We start from the raw sequence: 21,321 nt of genomic DNA on the forward strand, positions 1-21,321 counted from the left end.
TTATTGTCCATGTTTCACTTCCGTACAGGGCTACACTCAATATAAATACTTTCAGAAAAGACTTCCTGACACTTAAATCTATACTCGATGTTAACGAATTTCTCTTCTTCAGAAACGCTTTCCTTGTCATTGCCAGTCTACATTTTATATCCTCTCTACTTCGACCATCATCAGTTATTTTGCTCCCCAAATAGCAAAACTTATTAACTACTTTAAGCATCTCATTTCCTAATCTAATTCCCTCAGCATAATCCAATTTAATTCGACTATCCTCATTTGCTTTTGTTGATGTTCATCTTACATCCTCCTTTCAAGACACTGTCCATTCCTTTCAACTGCTCTTCCAGTTCCTTTGCTGTCTCTGACAGAATTACAAGGTCATCGGTGAACCTCAAAGCTTTTATTTCTTCTCCATGGATTTCAATTCCTACTCCAAATTTTTCTTTTGTTTCCTTTACTGCTTGTTGAATATATAGATTGAATAACATAAGGGATAGGCTACAACCCTGTCTCACTCCTTTCCCAACCACTGCTTCCCTTTCACGCCCCTCAACTCTTATAACTGCCATCTGGTTTCTGTACAAGTTGTAAATAGCCTTTCGCTCCCTCTATTTTAACCCCGCCACCTTCAGAATTTGAAAGAGAATATTCCAGTCAACATTGTCAAAAGCTTTCTCTAAGTCTACAAATGCTAGAAACGTAGGTTTGCATTTCCTTAATCTATTTTCTAAGATAAGTCACAGGGTCAGTATTGCCTCATGTGTTCCAACATTTCTACGGAATCCAAAGCGATCTTCCCTGAGGTCGGCTTCCACCAGTTTATCCAATCGACTGTAAAGAATTCATGTTAGTATTTTTCAGCCGTGGCTTATTAAACTGACAGTTTGGTAATTTTCACAAGTGTCAACACCTGCTTTCTTTGGAATTGGAATTATTATATTCTTCTTGAAGTCTGAGGGTATTTCGCCTGTCTCATACATCTTGTTCACCAGATGGTAGAGTTTTGCCAGAGCTGGCTCTCCCAAGGCTATCAGTAGTTCTAATGGAATGCTGTCTACACCCGGGGCCTTGTTTTGACTCAGGTCTTTCAGTGCTCTGTCAAGCTCTTCACGCAGTATCATATCTCCTATTTCATCTTCATCTACATCCTCTTCCATTTCCATAATATTGTCCTCAAGTACATCGCCCTTGTATAGACCCTCTATATACTCCTTCCACCTTTCTGCTTTCCCTTCTTTGCTTAGAACTGGGTTTCCATCTGAGTTCTTGATAATCATACAAGTGGTTCTCTTTTCTCCAAAGGTCTGTTTAATTTTCCTGTAGGCAGTATCTATCTTACCCCTAGTGATAGGCACTTCTACATCCTTACATTTCTCCTCTAGCCATCCCTGCTTAGCCATTTTGCACTTCCTGTCGACCTCAGTTTTGAGACGTTTGCATTCCTTTTTGCCTGCTTCATTTACTGCATTTTTATATTTTCTCCTTTCATCATATAAATTCAATATCTCTTCTGTTACCCAAGGATTTCTATTAGCCCTCGTCTTTTTACCTACTTGATCCTCTTCTGCCTTCACTATTTCATCTCTCAAAGCTACCCATTCTTCTTCTAATGTATTTCTTTCCCCCATTATTGTCAGTCGTTCCCTAATGCTCTCCCTGAGACTCTCTACAATCTCTGGTTCTGTCAGTTGATCCAGGTCCCACCTCCTCAAATTCCCACCTTTTTGCAGTTTCTTCAGTTTTAATCTACAGTTCATAACCAATAGATTGTGGTCAGAATCCACATCTGCCCCTGGAAATGTCTTACAATTTAAAACCTGGTTCCTAAATCTCTGTCTTACCATTATATACTCTATCTGAAACCTTCCAGTATCTCCAGGCTTCTTCCATGTATACAACCTTCTTTCATGATTCTTGAACCAAGTGTTAGCTATGATTAAGTTATTCTCTGTGCAAACTTCTACCAGGCCACTTTCTCTTTCATTTCTTACCCCTAATCCATATTCACCTACTACGTTTCCTTCTCTTCCTTTTCCTACTATTGAATTCCAGTCACCGATGACTATTAAATTTTCATCTCCCTTCACTATCTGAATAATTTCTTTTATCTCATCATACATTTCATTAACCTCTTCGTCATCTGTGGAGCTAGTTGGCATAAACTTGTACTACTGTGGTAGACATGGGCTTCGTATTTATCTTGGCCACAATAATGCGTTCACTATGATGTTTGTAGTAGCTTACTCGTATTCCTATTTTTGTTCGTTATTAAACCTACTCCTGCATTACCCCTATTTGATTTTGTATTTATAACCTTTTATTCACCTGACCAGAAGTCTTGTTCCTCCTGCCACCGAACTTCATTATCTAACTTTAACTTATCCATTTCCCTTTTTAAATTTTCTAACCTACCTGCCCGATTAAGGGATCTGACATTCCACACTCCAACCCGTAGAACGCCAGTTTTCTTTCTCCTGACAACAACATCCTCCTGAGTAGTCCCCGCCTGGAGATCCAAATGGGGGACTATTTTATCTCCTGAATATTTTACCCAAGAGGACGCCATCATCATTTAACCATACATTAAAGCTGCATGCCCTCGGGAAAAATTATGGCTGTAGTTTCCCCTTGCTTTCAGCTGTAAAACACATATAGCACAAACAATGACTTACACAACAAGCACAATGATGGTTCCCATAACAAAGCTTTAAGTTAGGACTACAGCACAACAATTAAAAAATATAAAGTCGGGAGGAATATATGAGGTACCTGTCTTTGATCTGAAGGTGTGCATGGATAGGATATAAACCCCACTAACAAAAATAATAAATGATTCTGTTAGTTTAGGTGCCTTCCGAGGATACCTAAAGAATTTATGAGTAGTACCCTTGGCTAAGAAGGGTATTGCAGAAAGCACCGAGAACTACTGCTGTTTTCATTCTAAAAAATAACTGAAGCAATCATAAAAGATAGATTTCACTTACATTACCTCATTAAAGAAGTACAGCTGGGTTTCAGAAGGGATAGAGTACAGTATCGGCCACTCCAGAGTTCTTGGAAGTGGTACTTGAAGCTCGTGGTAGAGATGATTGTGTTAGTAGCATCTTCTTAAACTTGTTGGAGGCTTTACTGTAAACAACTATTGAGTAAGCTAGAATCCTAGACATAAGGGGGGCCAACAAACAAGTGGTTTCAGTACTATTTGGAATACAGGGGGCAAAAGGTGGAGTTTGTTCATACATCTGCTGCTGATAATTTTTTAGTAAAACAAATGCCAGACAAGAATATAAACATAGGTATTCCTCAGGGTAGTGTATTGGGTCCAATTCTTTTCTTCATATACATAAATGACTTTCCACACATTGTAAGACATCGACAAAAAGTTCTCTTTGCCAATGACAGCAACATTGTAGCCCATGAGAGAACTTCAGAACCCCTATTGGAGAAAGTAAATGAAACCCTCAAGGATGTTTACAATTGGGTGGCATGTATGCTAATAAATTAATGTTGAATATAAAGAAAACCAAAAGTATGCATTTCAGCGCAGAGAGAGGAAGCAACTCAGTCATTTTAAGCATGGATGATAAATCTATACATGGTGTAGCAAACACAAAGGTTTTAGACATGAACATTGATTGTCAGCGAACAATGAGTGAACATACAAAGATTCTGGCAAAAACAATGTCATCAGTGTGGTACACTCATAGGGTGTTAGCATCATTTTGTAACAGGCAATGTCTTGTGGTGACCTACACAAACTCAATTCTTTGTTATTTGATTCATTTCTGGGGATCAAAGGTACAAAACATGGACATTGTTTTTAAAGTGCAGAAAGGGGCCACAAGAATAACAATTGGAAGCAGTAGTAGGGCTTAATGTAAAGAGCTGTTTAAAAACTTAGGCATCCTCAGTGCATCAAATGAATACATATAGCAATCTGTGGTACATATCAGGGAAAATACTACTAAATACTGCACTAATACATCTATTCATAATCATGGAACAAGGGCTAGTCTGGAGTAACATTTGCCCAAGAAAAACAAAACTCAAAATAGCATTTCATACCAGGGGATAAACTCGTATAATTAACTGCCACAGTAAATTAAAACAACTGTTAGAACACATTTATTTAAAAAGGTAGCTAAAATCTTCTTCACAAGTACTGCATATTACACAATTAAAGATTTATTACAGGACGCAACATAATAGGTAGTAATGAAAGGGAATAATACAGCACCCTGTCACATTTCAGTTCATGATTATGGTTTACTGTTTTCAGAAGGCTCATGTGTCAAGATATATAATGGAGGACAATAATGTGCATTGGGCACAGTTTTTCAGGTGCACTGTTGAGTGTGAAGTCCAGTATTAAGGTAAGGGACACAGCAGCATCTTCTAAGTCAAGCAATCATCGGTGGGTGTCTTAGTGTGAGCAGCAGTGAAGAGTAGAATTATGTTTTACTTTGCCAGTGATCAGAAGCAGATGAGCAGAAATCAGTAAGTGTCCTCAGTGTGTGGGCAAAGAAGAAGGAAACTATGTTTGATTTAGCAAGTCATAACAATTTATGCATAAATGAAGGAACATTATTCAAAAGAGAATTACTTAATAAGGCAGTTTGTTGGTTGGTTTGGGAAGGGGACCAAACTGCTTGGTCATTGGTCCCTCGTTCCTGTTAAAACATCACGAGTCAAAAGAATAAAACAAACTAAGACAAACGAGACGTAGAGCACAATACCGAAAGGAAAGAAAAACCACAAGAACAACAGAAAGGCATCAAACACTACAAGGAACAAAAGAGGACAAGAAAACCACAGACACACACAAGAAACAGGTAGAGAGTTAAAACAAGAAAGCAGATTACCATGGCTGGCTGACCACAAGAATAAAAAATGAGAAGCCAGCCACTCTGCAACACATTAAAACATCCAGCCTAAAAGCACTAGGGTGGAGGAAACAGAGGGAAGGACATGCACTAACACATATATCAAATGATAAAACCCAACCTCACATATAAAACATAAAACTAAATCAGCCGATGAGGTGTTGTCAAAATTAATGGCAACAAGTCCAGTAAACAAAGATTTCGTCACAGGGCAGCCAAAGAATGACAGCGCAACAGAATATGGGCCACTGTCAACTGGGTGCCGCACCAACACTGAGATGGGTCTTCATGGTGCAGGAGATAGCCATAGGTGACCCCTGTGTGGCAAATGCAGAGCTGGCAGAGAACCACAGAGACCCTACGAGAGGCCCGCATGGAAGGCTTCCACACATTTGTAGTCTCCTTAATGACACGCAGTTTGTTGTGGGTACTGTTATGATATTCTGTCTCCCAAAGCCAAAAAACCTTGCAGCGTAATAAGAAACGCAGGTCAGTTACAGGAATGTCAATCGCCCTAAGTGGTTTGCGTGTAGCCTGTTTGGCCAGCCTGTCAGCAAGTTCATTGCCTGGGATGCTGACGTGTCCTGGGGTCCAGACAAACACCACTGAATGACTGGACCATTCCAGAGCATAGATGGACTCCTGGATTGGTCACTACCAAAGGATGACGAGGGTACCACTGGCAGATAGCTTGGAGACTACACAAGCAGTCAGTACAGAGACGGAACGACTCACCAGGGCATGACCAGATGAGCTCAAGAGCACGAGATATGGGCACCAGCTCTGCAGTGAAAACACTGCAGCCATCTGGCAAGGAGTGCTGTTCAATATGCCCTCTGTGAACAAAGGCAAAGCCAACATGACCATCAGCTATCAAGTTGTTGGTGTAAACCACTTCAGAGCCCTGGGACATTTCAAGAATCGAAAGGAAGTGGCAGTGGAGAGCTGCAGGGTTAATGGAGACCTTAGGGCCATGTTAAAGGTCCAGACATAGCTTCAGCCCAGGAGTATGCCATGGAGGTGTACGTGAATGGACCTTGAGTAGAGGCGGTAGGCAGAAGGATCCAGCTCAGACAGAAGAAATCGGACGTTACCCACAATCTTAAGCCCTGACCCCGGCCGCCAATGTGGGAGATAAGCTGCCAGGGTTGGGAAAAGGAGACAGTAATTCAGACACTTGGGAGAGCTACAAATGTGTGCAAAATAACTGACGAGCAATTGTGCACATCTGATCTGCAATGGAGACTCCACTAGTGCGCTGGTCACTGGACTCATCCTAAAAGCTCATATCGCTAGTCGAACTTTGCAGTGGTACACTGAGGGCACTACTGAGCCATAAACCACACTCCCATAGTCAAGGCGGAATTGAACAAGGGCTCTGTAGAGCTGCAGCAGCATAGAGCGATCTGCACCCCAGTTGGCGTTGCTCAGGCAGTGGAGGGCATTGAGGTGCTGCCAGCACTTCCACTTAAGCTTATGAAGATGAGGAAGCCAAGTCAATTGAGTGTCAAAAACCAATCCTAAAAATCGATATGTCTCCACTACTGTGAGTGGATTGTCATTAAGGTAAAGTTCTGGTTCCGGATGAATGGTACGATGCCAAAAGAAGTGCACAAGACACGACTTTGCGGCTGAAAACTAGAAGCTGTGGGCTAGAGCCCATGATTGCACCTTGTGGATGGCTACCTGTAGGTGCCCCTCAGCAACACCAGTACTGGAGCAACAGTACAAAATGCAGGAGTCATCTGCATACAGAGGGGGTGAGACTGACAGCCCTACAGCTGCTGCTAGACCGTTAATGGCCACTAAAAATAGACACACACTCAATAACAAAGCCCTTAGAGACTCCATTCTCCAGGATATGGGGGGAACTATGGAAGGCACCCACATGGACATTGAAAGCACGGAGCAACAGGAAGTTTTGAATAAAAATCGGGAGTGGGCCCTGGAGACCCCACTCATATAAAGTGGCAAGGATATGATGCTGTCAGGTTGTGTCAAACACTTTCTGCAAATCAAAAAAGATGGCACCTGGATAGGGGCTGTTTGGATGGCAGACTCAAGCGACAGAAGATTATCAGTGACATAGTGACCATGGTGGAAACTGCCCTGGCATGGAGCAAGTAGGCCCTGTGACTCCAGGAGCCAACACAACTGCCAACTTACATTCTAACAGCTTACAAAGAACATTGGTGAGGCTGATGGGCTAATAGCTATCCACATAAAGCAGGTTTTTACTGGGTTTGAGCACTGGAATGATGGTGCTTTCCCGCCATTGCAATGGAAAGGTGCCATCACGCCAGATCCGGTTGAAGATGACAAGGAGATGTCACTTGTAGTCAGACGAGAGATGTTTAACCATCTGACTGTGGATCCAATCTGGCCCAGGAGCTGTGTTGGGTCAATGTGCAAGGCCGCTGAGGAGCTTCCACTCTGTGAATGGGGCATTATAGGGTTCACTGTCATGTGTAGTGAATGAGAGGATTTCCCTTCCATCCGCCGTTTGAGGGTGTGAAAGGCTGGGGGTTAATTCTCCGATGCAGAGGCTTGAGCACAGTGCTCGGCAAAGACGTGGGCATTGGTAGATATCAAGCCATTGATGTTAATGCCAGGGACACCTGTTGTGGTCTGGTACCCAACAACATGTCTGATCTTTGTCCACACTTGGGAAGCTGACGTATGGCAGCCAGTGGTCGACACATACCTCTCCCAACTCTCCTGTTTCCATCTTTTTATAAGTTGACGAATGCGGGCATGGGGCCATTTAAAAGTTATTAAGTGCTTCAGGAAAGTGTACCACTTACGTCACTGTAGAGCCCGCCTATGCTCTAAGGGCCTCAGCAATTTCTGGCAACCTCCAAGGTACTGTCTTTTGCCGGGGGCACCCTAAGGAACGAGGGATCACATTTTCTGCCACAGAAACGATCGTCTTGGTGACTCTCTCAACCACCACATCAATGTCACTATGTGGGGGAGATTCAGCAGTGACAGCAGAGGTGGAAGCTTCCCAGTCTGCCTTGTTTAAAGCCGATATGGGTAGCAATCTGTGGGTATGACACCAGGAGAGTGACAGGAAGATGAGGAAAGGGTCACTATCACACAAGTCATTGTGGGTGCTCCAGTGGACAGATGGGAGAAGTCCTGGGCTGCAAAGTGATAAATGAATGGGTGAGTAACTACTATGAGCCACACTGAAATGTGTGGGGGCCACAGTATTTAGGAGGCAGAGGTCAAGTTGAGACAGTAAATTTTCGACATCTTTACCTCGGCCAGTAAGCATGGTGCCACTCCACAAGGGGTTATGGGTGTTAAAATTTCCCGAAAGTAAGAAAGCTTTAGGGAGTTGATGAATCAGGGCACCCAATATGTTCAGGGGTACTGCACCATCTGGAGGAAGTTACACATTGCAGACAGTGATTTTCTGGGTTGTCCTTACCCTGACAGCCACAGCTTCAAAGGGGCACAGGTTCAGTACAAACCAAGTTCAGGACGCAGATGCAAATTCCACCTGAGACTCTATTCTAGTCACTAAGAATCTTGTAATATCCCCTATAGCTGCAGAGGGCAGGGGTCTGCATTGCCAGGAACCAGGTTACCTGGAGGGCAATGCAGAAAGCAGGTGTAAAACTTACGAGTTGCCGTAGCTCAGTCAGGTGGTGGAAAAAACCGCAGCAATTCCACTGGAGTATGACGTTATCATGAGGCTGGGAAGGCATGAAGCATGCAAGGAGGCACTTATTGCCTCGGGGTCACCTGCTGCCACCGACTGAGTGCTGGTATCCATTCGTATTGCGGATGAGGCATCAGTGAGATCCAGATCCTCAGGGGACACTAAAATCTCCACCTCTTCCTCAGATGCAAAATCAGTAGGGAGCGATAGTGTTGGAGCCACCAAAGGGTCCTGTTTCTTAGCAGTCTTCTTCTTTGTTTGCTTGCCCTCTCGCTTCTCTTTAGGGTCTTGCTGCTAGGACTTCTCTGAAGTAGCTTCAGGCACGGAGGAAGACCATGAAGCTCTTCGTCCAGCAGCTTTTGGCTCCTTTAGCCACTAGCGAGTGTCCGCTTTGGCATTAGTGGAGACCTTGGAAGAGAGAGTCCCAAGGAACCCCTTCTGCACGAGGGGAGGGAACCGATGGCCCCTGCGTTTGAGGGGGTATTGCTATTGCTCCCAAAGTAGGTGCTTTGGGAGCAATGAAAGATCTTCCCCCTGCTGCCAAGGGGGCAGATGTATTCTGGCGGCTCGGAGGGCTCACTGTTCATGGCACAGACTGTGGAACTACTGGCACTTGGGACCGTGTTGGTGAAGTAGCTACAGCATACATGGACGTCAACCAAATGTGGTGTAATCTTTCAAATTTATGCTTAGCCTCTTGGTAAGTGAACCGGTCTGGAGTCTTGTACTCCATGATTTTCCACTCCTTTGGGAGTACTGTGCATTCTGGCGAGCAGGGAGAGTGGTGCTCTCCACAGATGATACAAATGGGAGGAGGCGCACATGGAGTATCTTGGTGCAGTGGACGTCCGCAGTCTCGACATTGGGCTGTGGAAGTGCAGCGAGAAGGCATGTGCCTGAATTTCCAGCACTTAAAGCACCGCATAGGGAGAGAGATGTATGGTTTAATGTCACAGACTAAAAACCGAGGTGAATATGGCTCTCTTCTTTCTGTAGCCCTACGCTCCTCCCATGGTGTAGCAAGAGAGGGAAATGATTTAGGGTCATATCTGTCAGCATTGTATTCAATCTTTCCCTTCTTAGAGACTGCTGATGCTGTTTGCTCACTAGCAAAAGATAACTTAATCCGCTTCATTGTGGGTCATCTGCCCTAATGTCACCCATTACGCTCAGGGGCTCCCCCCACGGGTGCCAGCCAGCCATAGCAAAGGTCAACTGGCATGATGGCCATTGCTGGGGTCCAGATGCCCCATGAAGACAGGTATCTACTCCTGGGCATACACGGGGAGTTTACAGCTCAGGCATCAGCAGTGCGATCCCTGTGTTGTCAGGGGGTTATCACCAAACGGGTACATGATGGCCCCACCACAACAGGCTGGCTACCGTGCTGGCTATTGGTCACAGAGGAATCCAATACTGTCATGGAAACAAAAGAGGACAGGAGACAGCGGAAGATGATGACGTACTCCGGAAAGTGTTTTCCATGATGCACAACTCATAGGGATCCTTAATCAGAGTATCTTAATTTAGTTCCATCGAAAACTTTGACAACTTCAGCATACTTTTGCAATTCATATGTCCTATCCTGTGATGCCAAAAGAATCCACTATCTCTGTATAGTAGCACTGTTTAATTTCAGTTGTACTCAGACAACAGATTCCACTATTAGGCAATGTGTTGGCAATTAGTTCACCTTCTTCATCATAGACGAATGCATCTTTTTTGCTTACCAAACGAAAGCATTGGTATGTTGATAGACACACAAACAAACACAAACATACACACAAAATTCAAGCTTTTGCAACCAACAGTTGCTTCATCAGGAAAGAGGGAAGGAGAGGGAAAGATGAAAGGATGTGGGTTTTAAGGGAGAGGGTAAGGAGTCATTCCAATCCCGGGAGCGGAAAGACTTACCTTAGGGGGAAAAAAGGACAGGTATACACTCGCGTACACACACATATCCATCTGCACATATACAGACACAAGCAGACATATGTAAAGGCAAAGAATTTGGACAGAAATATATATATATATACTCTCCCATCTACTCAATCTCCCATTTCCAGCTCCACTCCCCCAAAACCTTATAATTCTAGTCAACACAATCTGGAACCACAACACCCCAATTCAGTAGTTAACCTTTCCTCCAAACCTCTCTCCCAATCCGAAACCTCTGTCCTATCCAAAGGCCTCACCTTCAGCCCCACTCCCAGATTTAACCAAACTGCCCTCTTCAAGACACTATCCAAATTGAACCCTGCCTGGAACAGTTCCGTCCTCCGTCACAGCGGGACCCACCTCCTCTTCCTCAAAATCACCCTCTCCAAACTTTCCAGGAATTTCTCACTTCCAGCATTGCCTCTCAATCTTTCTTGAAAAACCTTAATACTACTCTCAACATTACCACAGCTGAAGCCCGGGCTACCCGTGATCTGAAAGCTGACCGATCCATCGTCATTCTTCCGGCTGACAAAGGTTCCACAACCGTGGTACTTGATCATCGGGAGTATGTGGCTGAGGGACTATGTCAGCTTTCAGACAACACTACATACAAAGTTTGCCAAGGTAATCCCATTCCTGATGTCCAGGCGGAGCTTCAAGGAATCCTCAGAACCTTAGGCCCCCTACACAACCTTTCACCTGACTCCATCAACCTCCTGACCCCACCGACACCCCGCACTCCTGCCTTCTACCTACTTCCTAAAATTCACAAACCCAAACATTCCGGCCGCCCCATTGTAATTGGTTACCAAGCCCCCACAGAATGTATCTCTGCCTACGTAGATCAACACCTTCAACCCATTACATGCAGTCTCCCATCCTTCATCAAAGACACCAACCACTTTCTTAAACGCCTGGAATCCTTACCCAGTCTGTTACCCCGAGAAACCATCATTATAACCATTGATGCCACTTCCCTATACACAAATATCCCGCACGTCCAGAGCCTCACTGCAATGGAACACTTCCTTTCACACCAATCACCTGCCACCCTACCTAAAACCTCTTTCCTCATTACCTTAGCCAGCTTCATCCTAACTCACAACTACTTCACTTTTGAAGGCCAGACATACCAACAATTAAAGGGAACAGCCATGGGTACCAGGATGGCCCCCTCGTACAGCAACCTATTTATGGGTCGCTTAGAGGAAGCCTTCTTGGTCACCCAAGCCTGGCAACCCAAAGTTTGGCACAGATTTATTGATGACATCTTCATGATCTGGACTCACAGTGAAGAACAACTCCAGAATTTCCTCTCCAACCTCAACTCCTTTGGTTCCATCAGATTCACCTGGTCCTACTCCAAATCCCATGCCACTTTCCTTGACATTGACCTCAATCTGTCCAATGGCCAGCTTCACACATCCGTCCACATCAAACCCACCAACAAGCAACAGTAGCTCCATTATGACAGCTGCCACCCATTCCATATCAAATGGTCCCTTCCCTACAGCTTAGGTATTCGTGGCAAACGAATCTGCTCCAGTCCTGAATCCCTGAATCATTACACCAACAACCTGAAAACAGCTTTCGCATCCTGCAACTACCCTTCCAACCTGGTACAGAAGCAAATAACCAGAGCCACTTCCTCATCCCCTCAAACCCAGAACCTCCCACAGAAGAACCCAAAAAGTGCCCCACTTGCGACAGGATACTTTCCGGGACTGGATCACACTCTGAATGTGGCTCTCCAGCAGGGATACGACTTGCTCAAATCCTGCCCTGAAATGAGATCCATCCTTCACAAAATCCTCCCCACTCCACCAAGAGTGTCTTTCCGCCGTCCACCTAACCTTCGTAACCTCCTGGTTCATCCCTATGAAATCCCCAAACCACCTTCCCTACCCTATGGCTCCTACCCTTGTAACTGCCCCCAGTGTAAAACCTGTCCCATGAACCCTCCCACCTGTAACCTCGAAGGTGTACACGATCAAAGGCAGAGCCACGTGTGAAAGCACCCACGGACCACGTGATTTACCAACTGATCTGCCTACACTGTGAAGCCTTCTATGTGGGAATGACCAGCAACAAACTGTCCATTCGCATGAACGGACACAGGCAGTGTTTGTTGGTAATGAGGATCACTCTGGGGCTAAACATGCCTTGGTGCATGGCCAGCACATCTTGGCACAGTGTTACACCATCCGGGTGATCTGGATACTTCCCACTGCCACCAACCTATCAGAACTCCGGAGATGGGAACTTGCCCTTCAATATATCCTCTCTTCCTGTTACCCACCAGGCCTCAACCTCCGCTAATTTCAAATTGCCGCCCCTCGTACATCACTTGTCACTCAACAACATCTTTGCCTCTGTACTTCCGCCTCGACTGACATCTCTGCCCAAACTCTTTGCCCTTACATATGTCTGCCTGTGTCTGTATATGTGCGGATGGATGTGTGTGTGAGTGTGTGTGCGCGCGCGAGCGAGTGTATACCTGTCCCTTTTTCCCCCTAAGGTAAGTCTTTCCACTCCCGGGATTGGAATGACTCCTTAACCTCTCCCTTAAACCCACATCCTTTTGTCTTTCCCTCTCCTTCCCTCTTTAATGACGAAGCAACCATTGGTTGCGAAAGCTTGAATTTTGTGTGTGTGTTTGTGTGTCTATGAACATACCAACGCTTTCGTTTGGTAAGTTAAATAAGCGCTGGTAGATAGACACAATAAAAAACACACAAACACAAATATCAAGCTTTCGCAACCCACGGTTGCTTCACAGGAAAGAGGGAAGGAGAGGGAAAGACGAAAGGATGTGGGTTTTAAGGGAGAGGGTAAGGAGTCATTCCAATCCCAGGAGTGAAAGCTTGATATTTGTGTGTGTTTTTGTGTTTTTTATTGTGTCTATCTACCAGCGCTTTCCCGTTTGGTAAGTCACAGCATCTTTTTTTTTAATATATTTTTCCCATGTGGAATGCTTTTGGTTTTACTGAGAAATTCATCCTTGGAGTAGAAGGAGTTGGCCACCAATGAATCCTTTAGGCTTCTCTTAAACTGAATTTCATTGGCTGTTAAGCTTTTTATGGCTGCTGGCAAGTTATTGAAAATGTGTGTTCCTGAATAATGCACACCTTTTTGTACAAGGCTAAGTGACTTGTGGAGATTATTCTTATTTCTAGTATTGATTCCATGAATTGAGCTGTTGGTTTGAAAAAGTGATATATTTTTAATGACAAATTTCATTAAGGAATAAATATATTGGGAAGCAGTAGTTAGTATCCCTAGTTCCCTAAACAGGCTTCTGCAGGATGTTCTTGAGTTCACACCACATATTACTCTTACTGCACGTTTTTGTGCCCGGAAAACTTTAGCTTGGCTTGATGAATTACCCCAAAAAATAATCCCATATGACATTATGGAATGAAAGTAAGCATAGTATGCCAGCTTTTTCATTTTTATATCCCCTATGACTGACAAAATTCGCATTGCAAACAGAGATTTGTTAAGACGCTTCAGCAGTTCTGTGGTGTGCTCCTCCCAGTTGAATTTATTATCAAGCTGTAATCCCAAGAATTTAACACTGTCCACTTCTTCTATCTGCTTGTCATCGTACGTTAGGCATATACTCGTGGGACACCCCTCACAAGTTCTGAACTGCATGTAGTGTTTTTTTACAAAGTTTAGTGACAAAGAATTGGTTAGGAAACAGTTATTAATGCCCACAAATATTTTATTAGCTGATCTTTCTAAGACTACACTTGATTTGCTATTTATTGCAATGTTTGTATCATCGGCAAACAAAACAAACTTGGCATCTGGTAATGTTACTGATGAAAGGTCATTGATATACACAAGAAAACGTAAAGGCCCCAAAATGCAACCTTGTGGGACCCCACATGTAATTAGTTCCCAGTTCGATGATACCAGAGCTTGATACATGTCTCTTTCCTAATAACACCCTTTGTTTCCTGCCAGAGATATAAGATTTGAACCATTTTGCAGCATTTCCTGTTGCACTATGATATTCTAATTTACTTAAAAGGATATTGTGATTTACACAGTCAAATGCCTTTGACAGATCACAAAATATACCAGTTCCCTGCAGTTTTTTGTCTAATGAATTAAGCACGTTTTTGCTGTAAGTGTAGATAGCCTTCTCAATAACAGAACCCTTTAGAAATCCAAACTGTGACTTTCACAGTATGTTATTTGAGATAAGATCGTTATAAAGCCGATTGTACATTGCTTTTTCTAAAATTTTTGAGAATGCTGGCAACAGTGAAATTGGACGGAAATTTGATGCTATTTCTTTATCTCCCTTCTTAAACAGTAGCTTAACTTCAGCATATTTCAACCATTCAGGATACATTCCACTTATAAACGACTGGTTACACAGATAGCTTAATAATTTACTTAGCTCAGAATCACATTCTTTAATTAACTTTGTTGATATTTCATCATACCCACTAGATGTTTTTGATTTTAAAGATTTTATGATGGACATTTTTTCTGCTGGGGTAGTGACGGTCAAATTCGTATTATGGAAGTTACTTGAAATGTCTGGTCTGAGGTATTCCATAGCAGCATCTACCGAACCTGACAACCCCATCTTTTCAGTACCAGTTATAAAATGTTTGTTAAAAAGTTCTGCAACACAATACACATCTGTCACCAATGTATCATTTACTCTTAACGCTATTTGTTCCTCTTCATGTCTGGTTCTACCAGTCTCCTCCTTCACTATATCCCATATTGTCTTCATTTTGTTATCTGATATGACTATCTTTTTCTTGTAATATATTTGCTTTGACGTCTGTATTACAGTCTAATATTTTGCAGTATTTCTTGTAATGTGCTATAGCATCAACATTGGAACTGTTTCGGATTGACAGATACAGTTTTCTGTTTGTTTTACACGATACCTCTATTCCTTGAGTAACCCATGGCTTCTTTGTAGACTTTGCTCTAACCCTGGTAAGTTTTGGGGGAAAACAGTGTTCGAATAAGGTAAGCACTTTATTAGCAGATGTTGTTGTGCTGAAAATCTTCCTTCTGAGAAAACGTCAGCTGGTGCTTTCAAAAAACCACTTTGTAATGCCAGACATGAAACGTGTAAGAAGCTGTGGCCTTGTGAAATAAGTGGAAGAGTGACTGTAAATTTTGATTTCATACCGAGTTGTTGTTGTTGTGGTCTTCAGTCCTGAGACTGGTTTGATGCAACTCTCCATGCTACTCTATCCTGTGCAAGCTCTTTCATCTCCCAGTACCTACTGCAACCTACATCCTTCTGAATCTGCTTAGTGTATTCATCTCTTGGTCTCCCTCTACGATTTTTACCCTCCACGCTGCCCTCCAATACTAAATTGGTGATCCCTTGATGCCTCAGAACATGTCCTACCAACCGATCCCTTCTTCTGGTCAAGTTGTGCCACAAACTTCTCTTCTCCCCAATCCTATTCAATACTTCCTCATTAGTTATGTGATCTACCCATCTAATCTTCAGCATTCTTCCGTAGCACCACATTTCGAAAGCTTCTATTCTCTTCTTGTCTAAACTATTTATCGTCCATGTTTCACTTCCATACATGGCTACACTCCATACAAATACTTTCAGAAATGACTTCCTGACACTTAAATCTATACTCGATGTTAACAAATTTCTCTTCTTCAGAAACGCTTTCCTTGCCATTGCCAGTCTACATTTTATATCCTCTCTACTTCGACCATCATCAGTTATTTTGCTCCCCTAATAGCAAAACTCCTTTACTACTTTAAGTGTCTCATTTCCTAAACTAATTCCTTCAGCATCACCCGACTTAATTAGATTACATTCCATTATCCTTGTTTTGCTTTTGTTGATGTTCATCTTATATCCTCCTTTCAAGACACTGTCCATTCCATTCAACTGCTCTTCCAAGTCCTTTGCTGTCTCTGACAGAATTACAATGTCATCGGCAAACCTCAAAGTTTTTATTTCTTCTCCATGAATTTTAATACCTACTCCAAATTTTTCTTTTGTTTCCTTTACTGCTTGCTCAATATACAGATTGAACAACATCGGGGAGAGGCTACAACCCTGTCTCACTCCTTTCCCAACCACTGCTTCCCTTTCACGCCCCTCAACTCTTATAACTGCCATCTGGTTTCTGTACAAGTTGTAAATAGCCTTTCGCTCCCTCTATTTTAACCCTGCCACCTTCAGAATTTGAAAGAGAGTATTCCAGTCAACAATGTCAAAAGCTTTCTCTAAGTCTACAAATGCTAGAAAAGTAGGTTTGCCTTTCCTTAATCTTTCTTCTAAGATTAATCGTAAGGTGAGTATTGCCTCACGTGTTCCAGTGTTTCTACGGAATCCAAACTGATCTTCCCCGAGGTCGGCTTCTACCAGTTTTTCCATTCGTCTGTAAAGAATTCGTGTTAGTATTTTGCATCTGTGACTTATTAAACTGATAGTTCGGTAATTTTCACATCTGTCAACACCTGCTTTCTTTGGGATTGGAATTATTATATTCTTCTTGAAGTCTGAGGGTATTTCGCCTGTTTCATACATCTTGCTCACCAGATGGTAGAGTTTTGTCAGGACTGGCTCTCCCAAGACCGTCAGTAGTTCCAGTGGAATGTTGTCTACTCCGGGGGCCTTGTTTCGACTCAGGTCTTTCAGTGCTCTGTCAAACTCTTCACGCAGTATCGTATCTCCCATTTCATCTTCATCTACATCCTCTTTCATTTCCATAATATTGTCCTCAAGTACATCGCCCTTGTATAGACCCTCTATATACTCCTTCCACCTTTCTGCTTTCCCTTCTTTGCTTAGAACTGGGTTTCCATCTGACCTCTTGGTATTCATACAAGTCGTTCTGTTATCTCCAAAGGTCTCTCTAATTTTCCTGTAGGCAGTATCTATCTTACCCCTAGTGAGATAGGCCTCTACATCCTTACATTTGTCCTCTAGCCATCCCTGCTTAGCCATTTTGCACTTCCTGTCGATCTCACTTTTGAGACGTTTGTATTCCTTTTTGCCTGCTTCATTTACTGCAATTTTATATTTTCTCCTTTCATCAATTAAATTCAATATTTCTTCTGTTACCCAAGGATTTCTACTAGCCCTCGTCTTTTTACCTACTTGATCCTCTGCTGCCTTCACTACTTCATCCCTCAGAGCTACCCATTCTTCTTCTACTGTATTTCTTTCCCCCATTCCTGTCAGGTGTTCCCTTATGCTCTCCCTGACACTCTGTACAACCTCTGGTTCTTTCAGTTTATCCAGGTCCCATCTCCTTAAATTCCCACCTTTTTGCAGTTTCTTCAGTTTTAATCTACAGGTCATAACCAATAGATTGTGGTCAGAGTCCACATCTGCCCCTGGAAATGTCTTACAATTTAAAACCTGGTTCCTAAATCTCTGTCTTACCATTATATAATCTATCTGATACCTTTTAGTATCTCCAGGGTTCTTCCATGTATACAACCTTATTTCATGATTCTTAAACCAAGTGTTAGCTATGATTATGTTGTGCTCTGTGCAAAATTCTACCAGGCGGCTTCCTCTTTCATTTCTTAGCCCCAATCCATATTCACCTACTATGTTTCCTTCTCTCCCTTTTCCTACACTCGAATTCCAGCCAGCCATGACTATTAAATTTTCGTCTCCCTTCACAATCTGTATAATTTCTTTTATTTCATCATACATCTCTTCAATTTGTTCATCATCTGCAGAGCTAGTTGGCATATAAACTTGTACCACTGTAGCAGGTGTGGGTTTCGTATCTATCTTGGCCACAATAATGCGTTCACTATGTTGTTTGTAGTAGCATACCCGCATTCCTATTTTCCTATTCGTTATTAAACCTACTCCTGCATTACCCCTATTTGATTTTGTGTTTATAACCCTGTAGTCACCTGACCAAAAGTCTTGTTCCTCCTGCCACCGAACTTCACTAATTCCCACTATATCTAACTTCAACCTATCCATTTCCCTTTTTAAATTTTCTAACCTACCTGCCCGATTAAGGGATCTGACATTCCACGCTCCGATCCGTAGAACGCCAGTTTTCTTTCTCCTGCTAACGACATCCTCTTGAGTAGTCCCTGCCCGGAGATCCGAATGGGGGACTATTTTACCTCCGCAATATTTTACCCAAGAGGACGCCATCATCATTGAATCATACAGTAAAGCTGCATGCCCTCGGGAAAAATTACGACCGTCGTTTCCCCTTGCTTTCAGCCGTTCGCAGTGCCAGCACAGCAAGGCCGTTTTGGTTATTGTTACAAGGCCAGATCAGTCAATCATCCAGACTGTTGCCCTTGCAACTACTGAAAAGGCTGCTGCCCCTCTTCAGGAACCACACGTTTGTCTGGCCTCTCAACAGATACCCCTCCGTTGTGGTTGCACCTACGGTACGGCTATCTGTATCGCTGAGGCACGCAAGCCTCCCCACCAACGGCAAGGTCCATGGTTCATGCGGGGGGGTCATACCGAGTGTCAATGTCAATTTAATGGGGCATGTTGAGATATGTAAATTGATATCGATAGTTCTTTTTGTTTACTCCTTTGTTGTGTTGTAATTAGCCTGAGTGATTATGGGTCCTGTGGTATGTAGTAGTTTTTATGCATGAACCGATTAATTAATAACACATTATTTCAGAAGGCTTTCACATTTATATTAAAAATGCTCAACAATTAGCAACATAATTTGAGGAAAGCAACTGTTTTTCAACTTCAAGAATGTAAAAAGTTTCTTCTGTTTTATCATCACAAAAGCTAACAACTGCCTAATGCTTGAATACAGCACTTGGCAGGTGTGATATCCACTGTGTAACTAACTGTAGTAAGTACATTCTGGCTGCCAATGGATCTAGGTGTCTTTCCTTTCTGTTTAAGCATTCAGTTTCTATTATTTCATGTGAACAACTCTAATTATTTAAACATACAAAAAATTTTACTTACTATTAAAAGGTTAATCTAGTTTATTTCTGGGCAATATAAATTTGTTTGTTTTATTCACAGCAAAAATAAAAATGTTTTTCCCAGATACTGATACATTAAAATGAGTTACCTGTATCTACTTGAGCCTTTTCGTTATCACTTGGGCCTACTTGTTTCACAACTACTTGCATACTATAAAATGACCATAAATCTGATGAAATGTTTGCCACAGCAAGCAAACAATTCCAACTGAGCATACAGGTAACACATTTATGCAGCAGAGAGAATAAGGTATTTAGGATCTCACATACCTCTGTACCACCAGATGTAAAAACAATGTTATCTGCTTCACAATTAAGGAGCAAAGCTATATCTTTTCTGGCTGATTGCAAAGCTGTTTTTGCAGCTATTCCTTCTGGATATGAAGAACTTGGATTAGCCCACACATTTCGGAGGCTATCTGTTATTTTACGTACCACCTCAGGGGCTACTGGTGTCGTGGCATTGTAGTCCATGTAAATTATGTCATTCATCCTGAAAGCACAATATGTGGCAATACAAAAACAACCCTTTGTGTTAATTAACAAAGCAATAACATAATATTTCCGATAAGCACAAATAGGCCCTACATGGCACACACAGCAACTGGATATGACGATTTTGAGGATGCAATAATGTTCAATGTTGTTAAACAGTAAATTCTTGAATTTCTATCTTTCGTCTGCGTCGTTATTCACTGTCAATGAACCGGCAGTAGCATTTTCCTTTACGTAGAATGCGAGACAACAGTTCAGAACCATGTTTCCTTCAAGATCCACTTACACAGAACATATAATAACTCAACAGCAGCATGACACTCTTCAAATCACTCATATCAACAATTTTCATTGTGTAAGAATTTCAGTGAATTGCGTGTTAATGACTCGGCAATTAAGACTATATCACCTGTTTCACGGTCGTGTCTTCCGATCAGTCAGTTTCAGTGAAATCCAAGTAAGATGTAACTATATTTCGACAAATTTCAATTACACTTTTAATACATAACTTACTTCTTTAGCTGATTTTGATTTTGTTTGCGTGTGACAGTTCAAACCCACGCACCAGTGGTTGCCAGTGCTGCCAACGCAATTGCTGTCGTAATAGATTAAATTATTACCACGGCTCGAAACGCGGCCTTGTTCGAAAGCTTTTCCATTCTAGCCTACTTTGTGCTTCAAAATGGTGGATTACTTATGTACTTCCACATAAGCAATTCCGTGTATAATAGCTTCTGTTTTATGACTTCTTTTTTTTTTCATTTCTATTCGCATATGCTTTCATCTCGGGCTGTGTCTCGGGTCCATACATTGCTCATAGATAGTAATGTCTTCACTTCGAGCCATAGATAAAAAACAGTTCTGAGTTCCGGATAAGCGGTATCATTGTACATTAAAATAATTGAATCTGATTTTAAAGGAGATCGTTTCATATTGCTGAAAATATTCTTCGTGTGCATTTATTGGTTGTTTCTAATTAATTCGGTACTTAATTTCATTCGTAGTGATATTGAGGTAATTTGGACTATTAGTTTCTTATTTTAGGAAAATTTTTAGAATCTCATTTTCGTTTGTAGGTATGGATTTATCAGTTGCGATGAACCATGATGATTTACGAGAGGCTATGGGCGAAGACGAGTTGGCTACGATTTGTTTTTTGCAAATGTGTGGTCTAATTGCTGAGTAGGTTCGATGTCGTGAGTGCGGCGAACATAATTACGCGCTGTGGCTAAGAAGGGTTTCCCGGCGTAATAATTGATAATATTCTTCTCGGGTATGCAGCCGGATCATAATGTCTTCATGACACAATATTTCCGCGGTCCATCTGGCCGCCATCTTCAGGTGAGAGTGCTGGTGCACGAACTCGCC

The 21,321-nt window shown here is 42.5% G+C and overlaps 1 protein-coding gene across 3 annotated transcripts in view; it reads right to left on the reverse strand.

Annotated features, from left to right (window-relative positions):
• Positions 1-20,567, reverse strand: part of LOC124605796 (selenocysteine lyase-like) — a 165,528-nt gene extending 144,961 nt beyond the window's left edge. Inside the window, exons 1-2 of one of the 3 annotated variants that reach the window (XM_047137691.1) lie at positions 20,467-20,567; positions 19,729-19,951 (exon numbers count right to left, since the gene is read on the reverse strand). In XM_047137691.1, the coding sequence (XP_046993647.1) occupies positions 19,729-19,950 (222 nt within the window). In that variant the 5' untranslated portion in view covers position 19,951; positions 20,467-20,567. Of the gene's footprint in view, positions 1-19,728; positions 19,952-20,046; positions 20,202-20,362 lie in introns of those variants that run through there. The other 2 variants (XM_047137690.1, XM_047137689.1) reach the window with 2 other exon arrangements.
• Positions 20,568-21,321: the final 754 nt, after the last annotated feature.

This window comes from Schistocerca americana, chromosome 3 (genome assembly GCF_021461395.2).
Source record: "Schistocerca americana isolate TAMUIC-IGC-003095 chromosome 3, iqSchAmer2.1, whole genome shotgun sequence".
Lineage (NCBI taxonomy): Eukaryota > Metazoa > Arthropoda > Insecta > Orthoptera > Acrididae > Schistocerca > Schistocerca americana.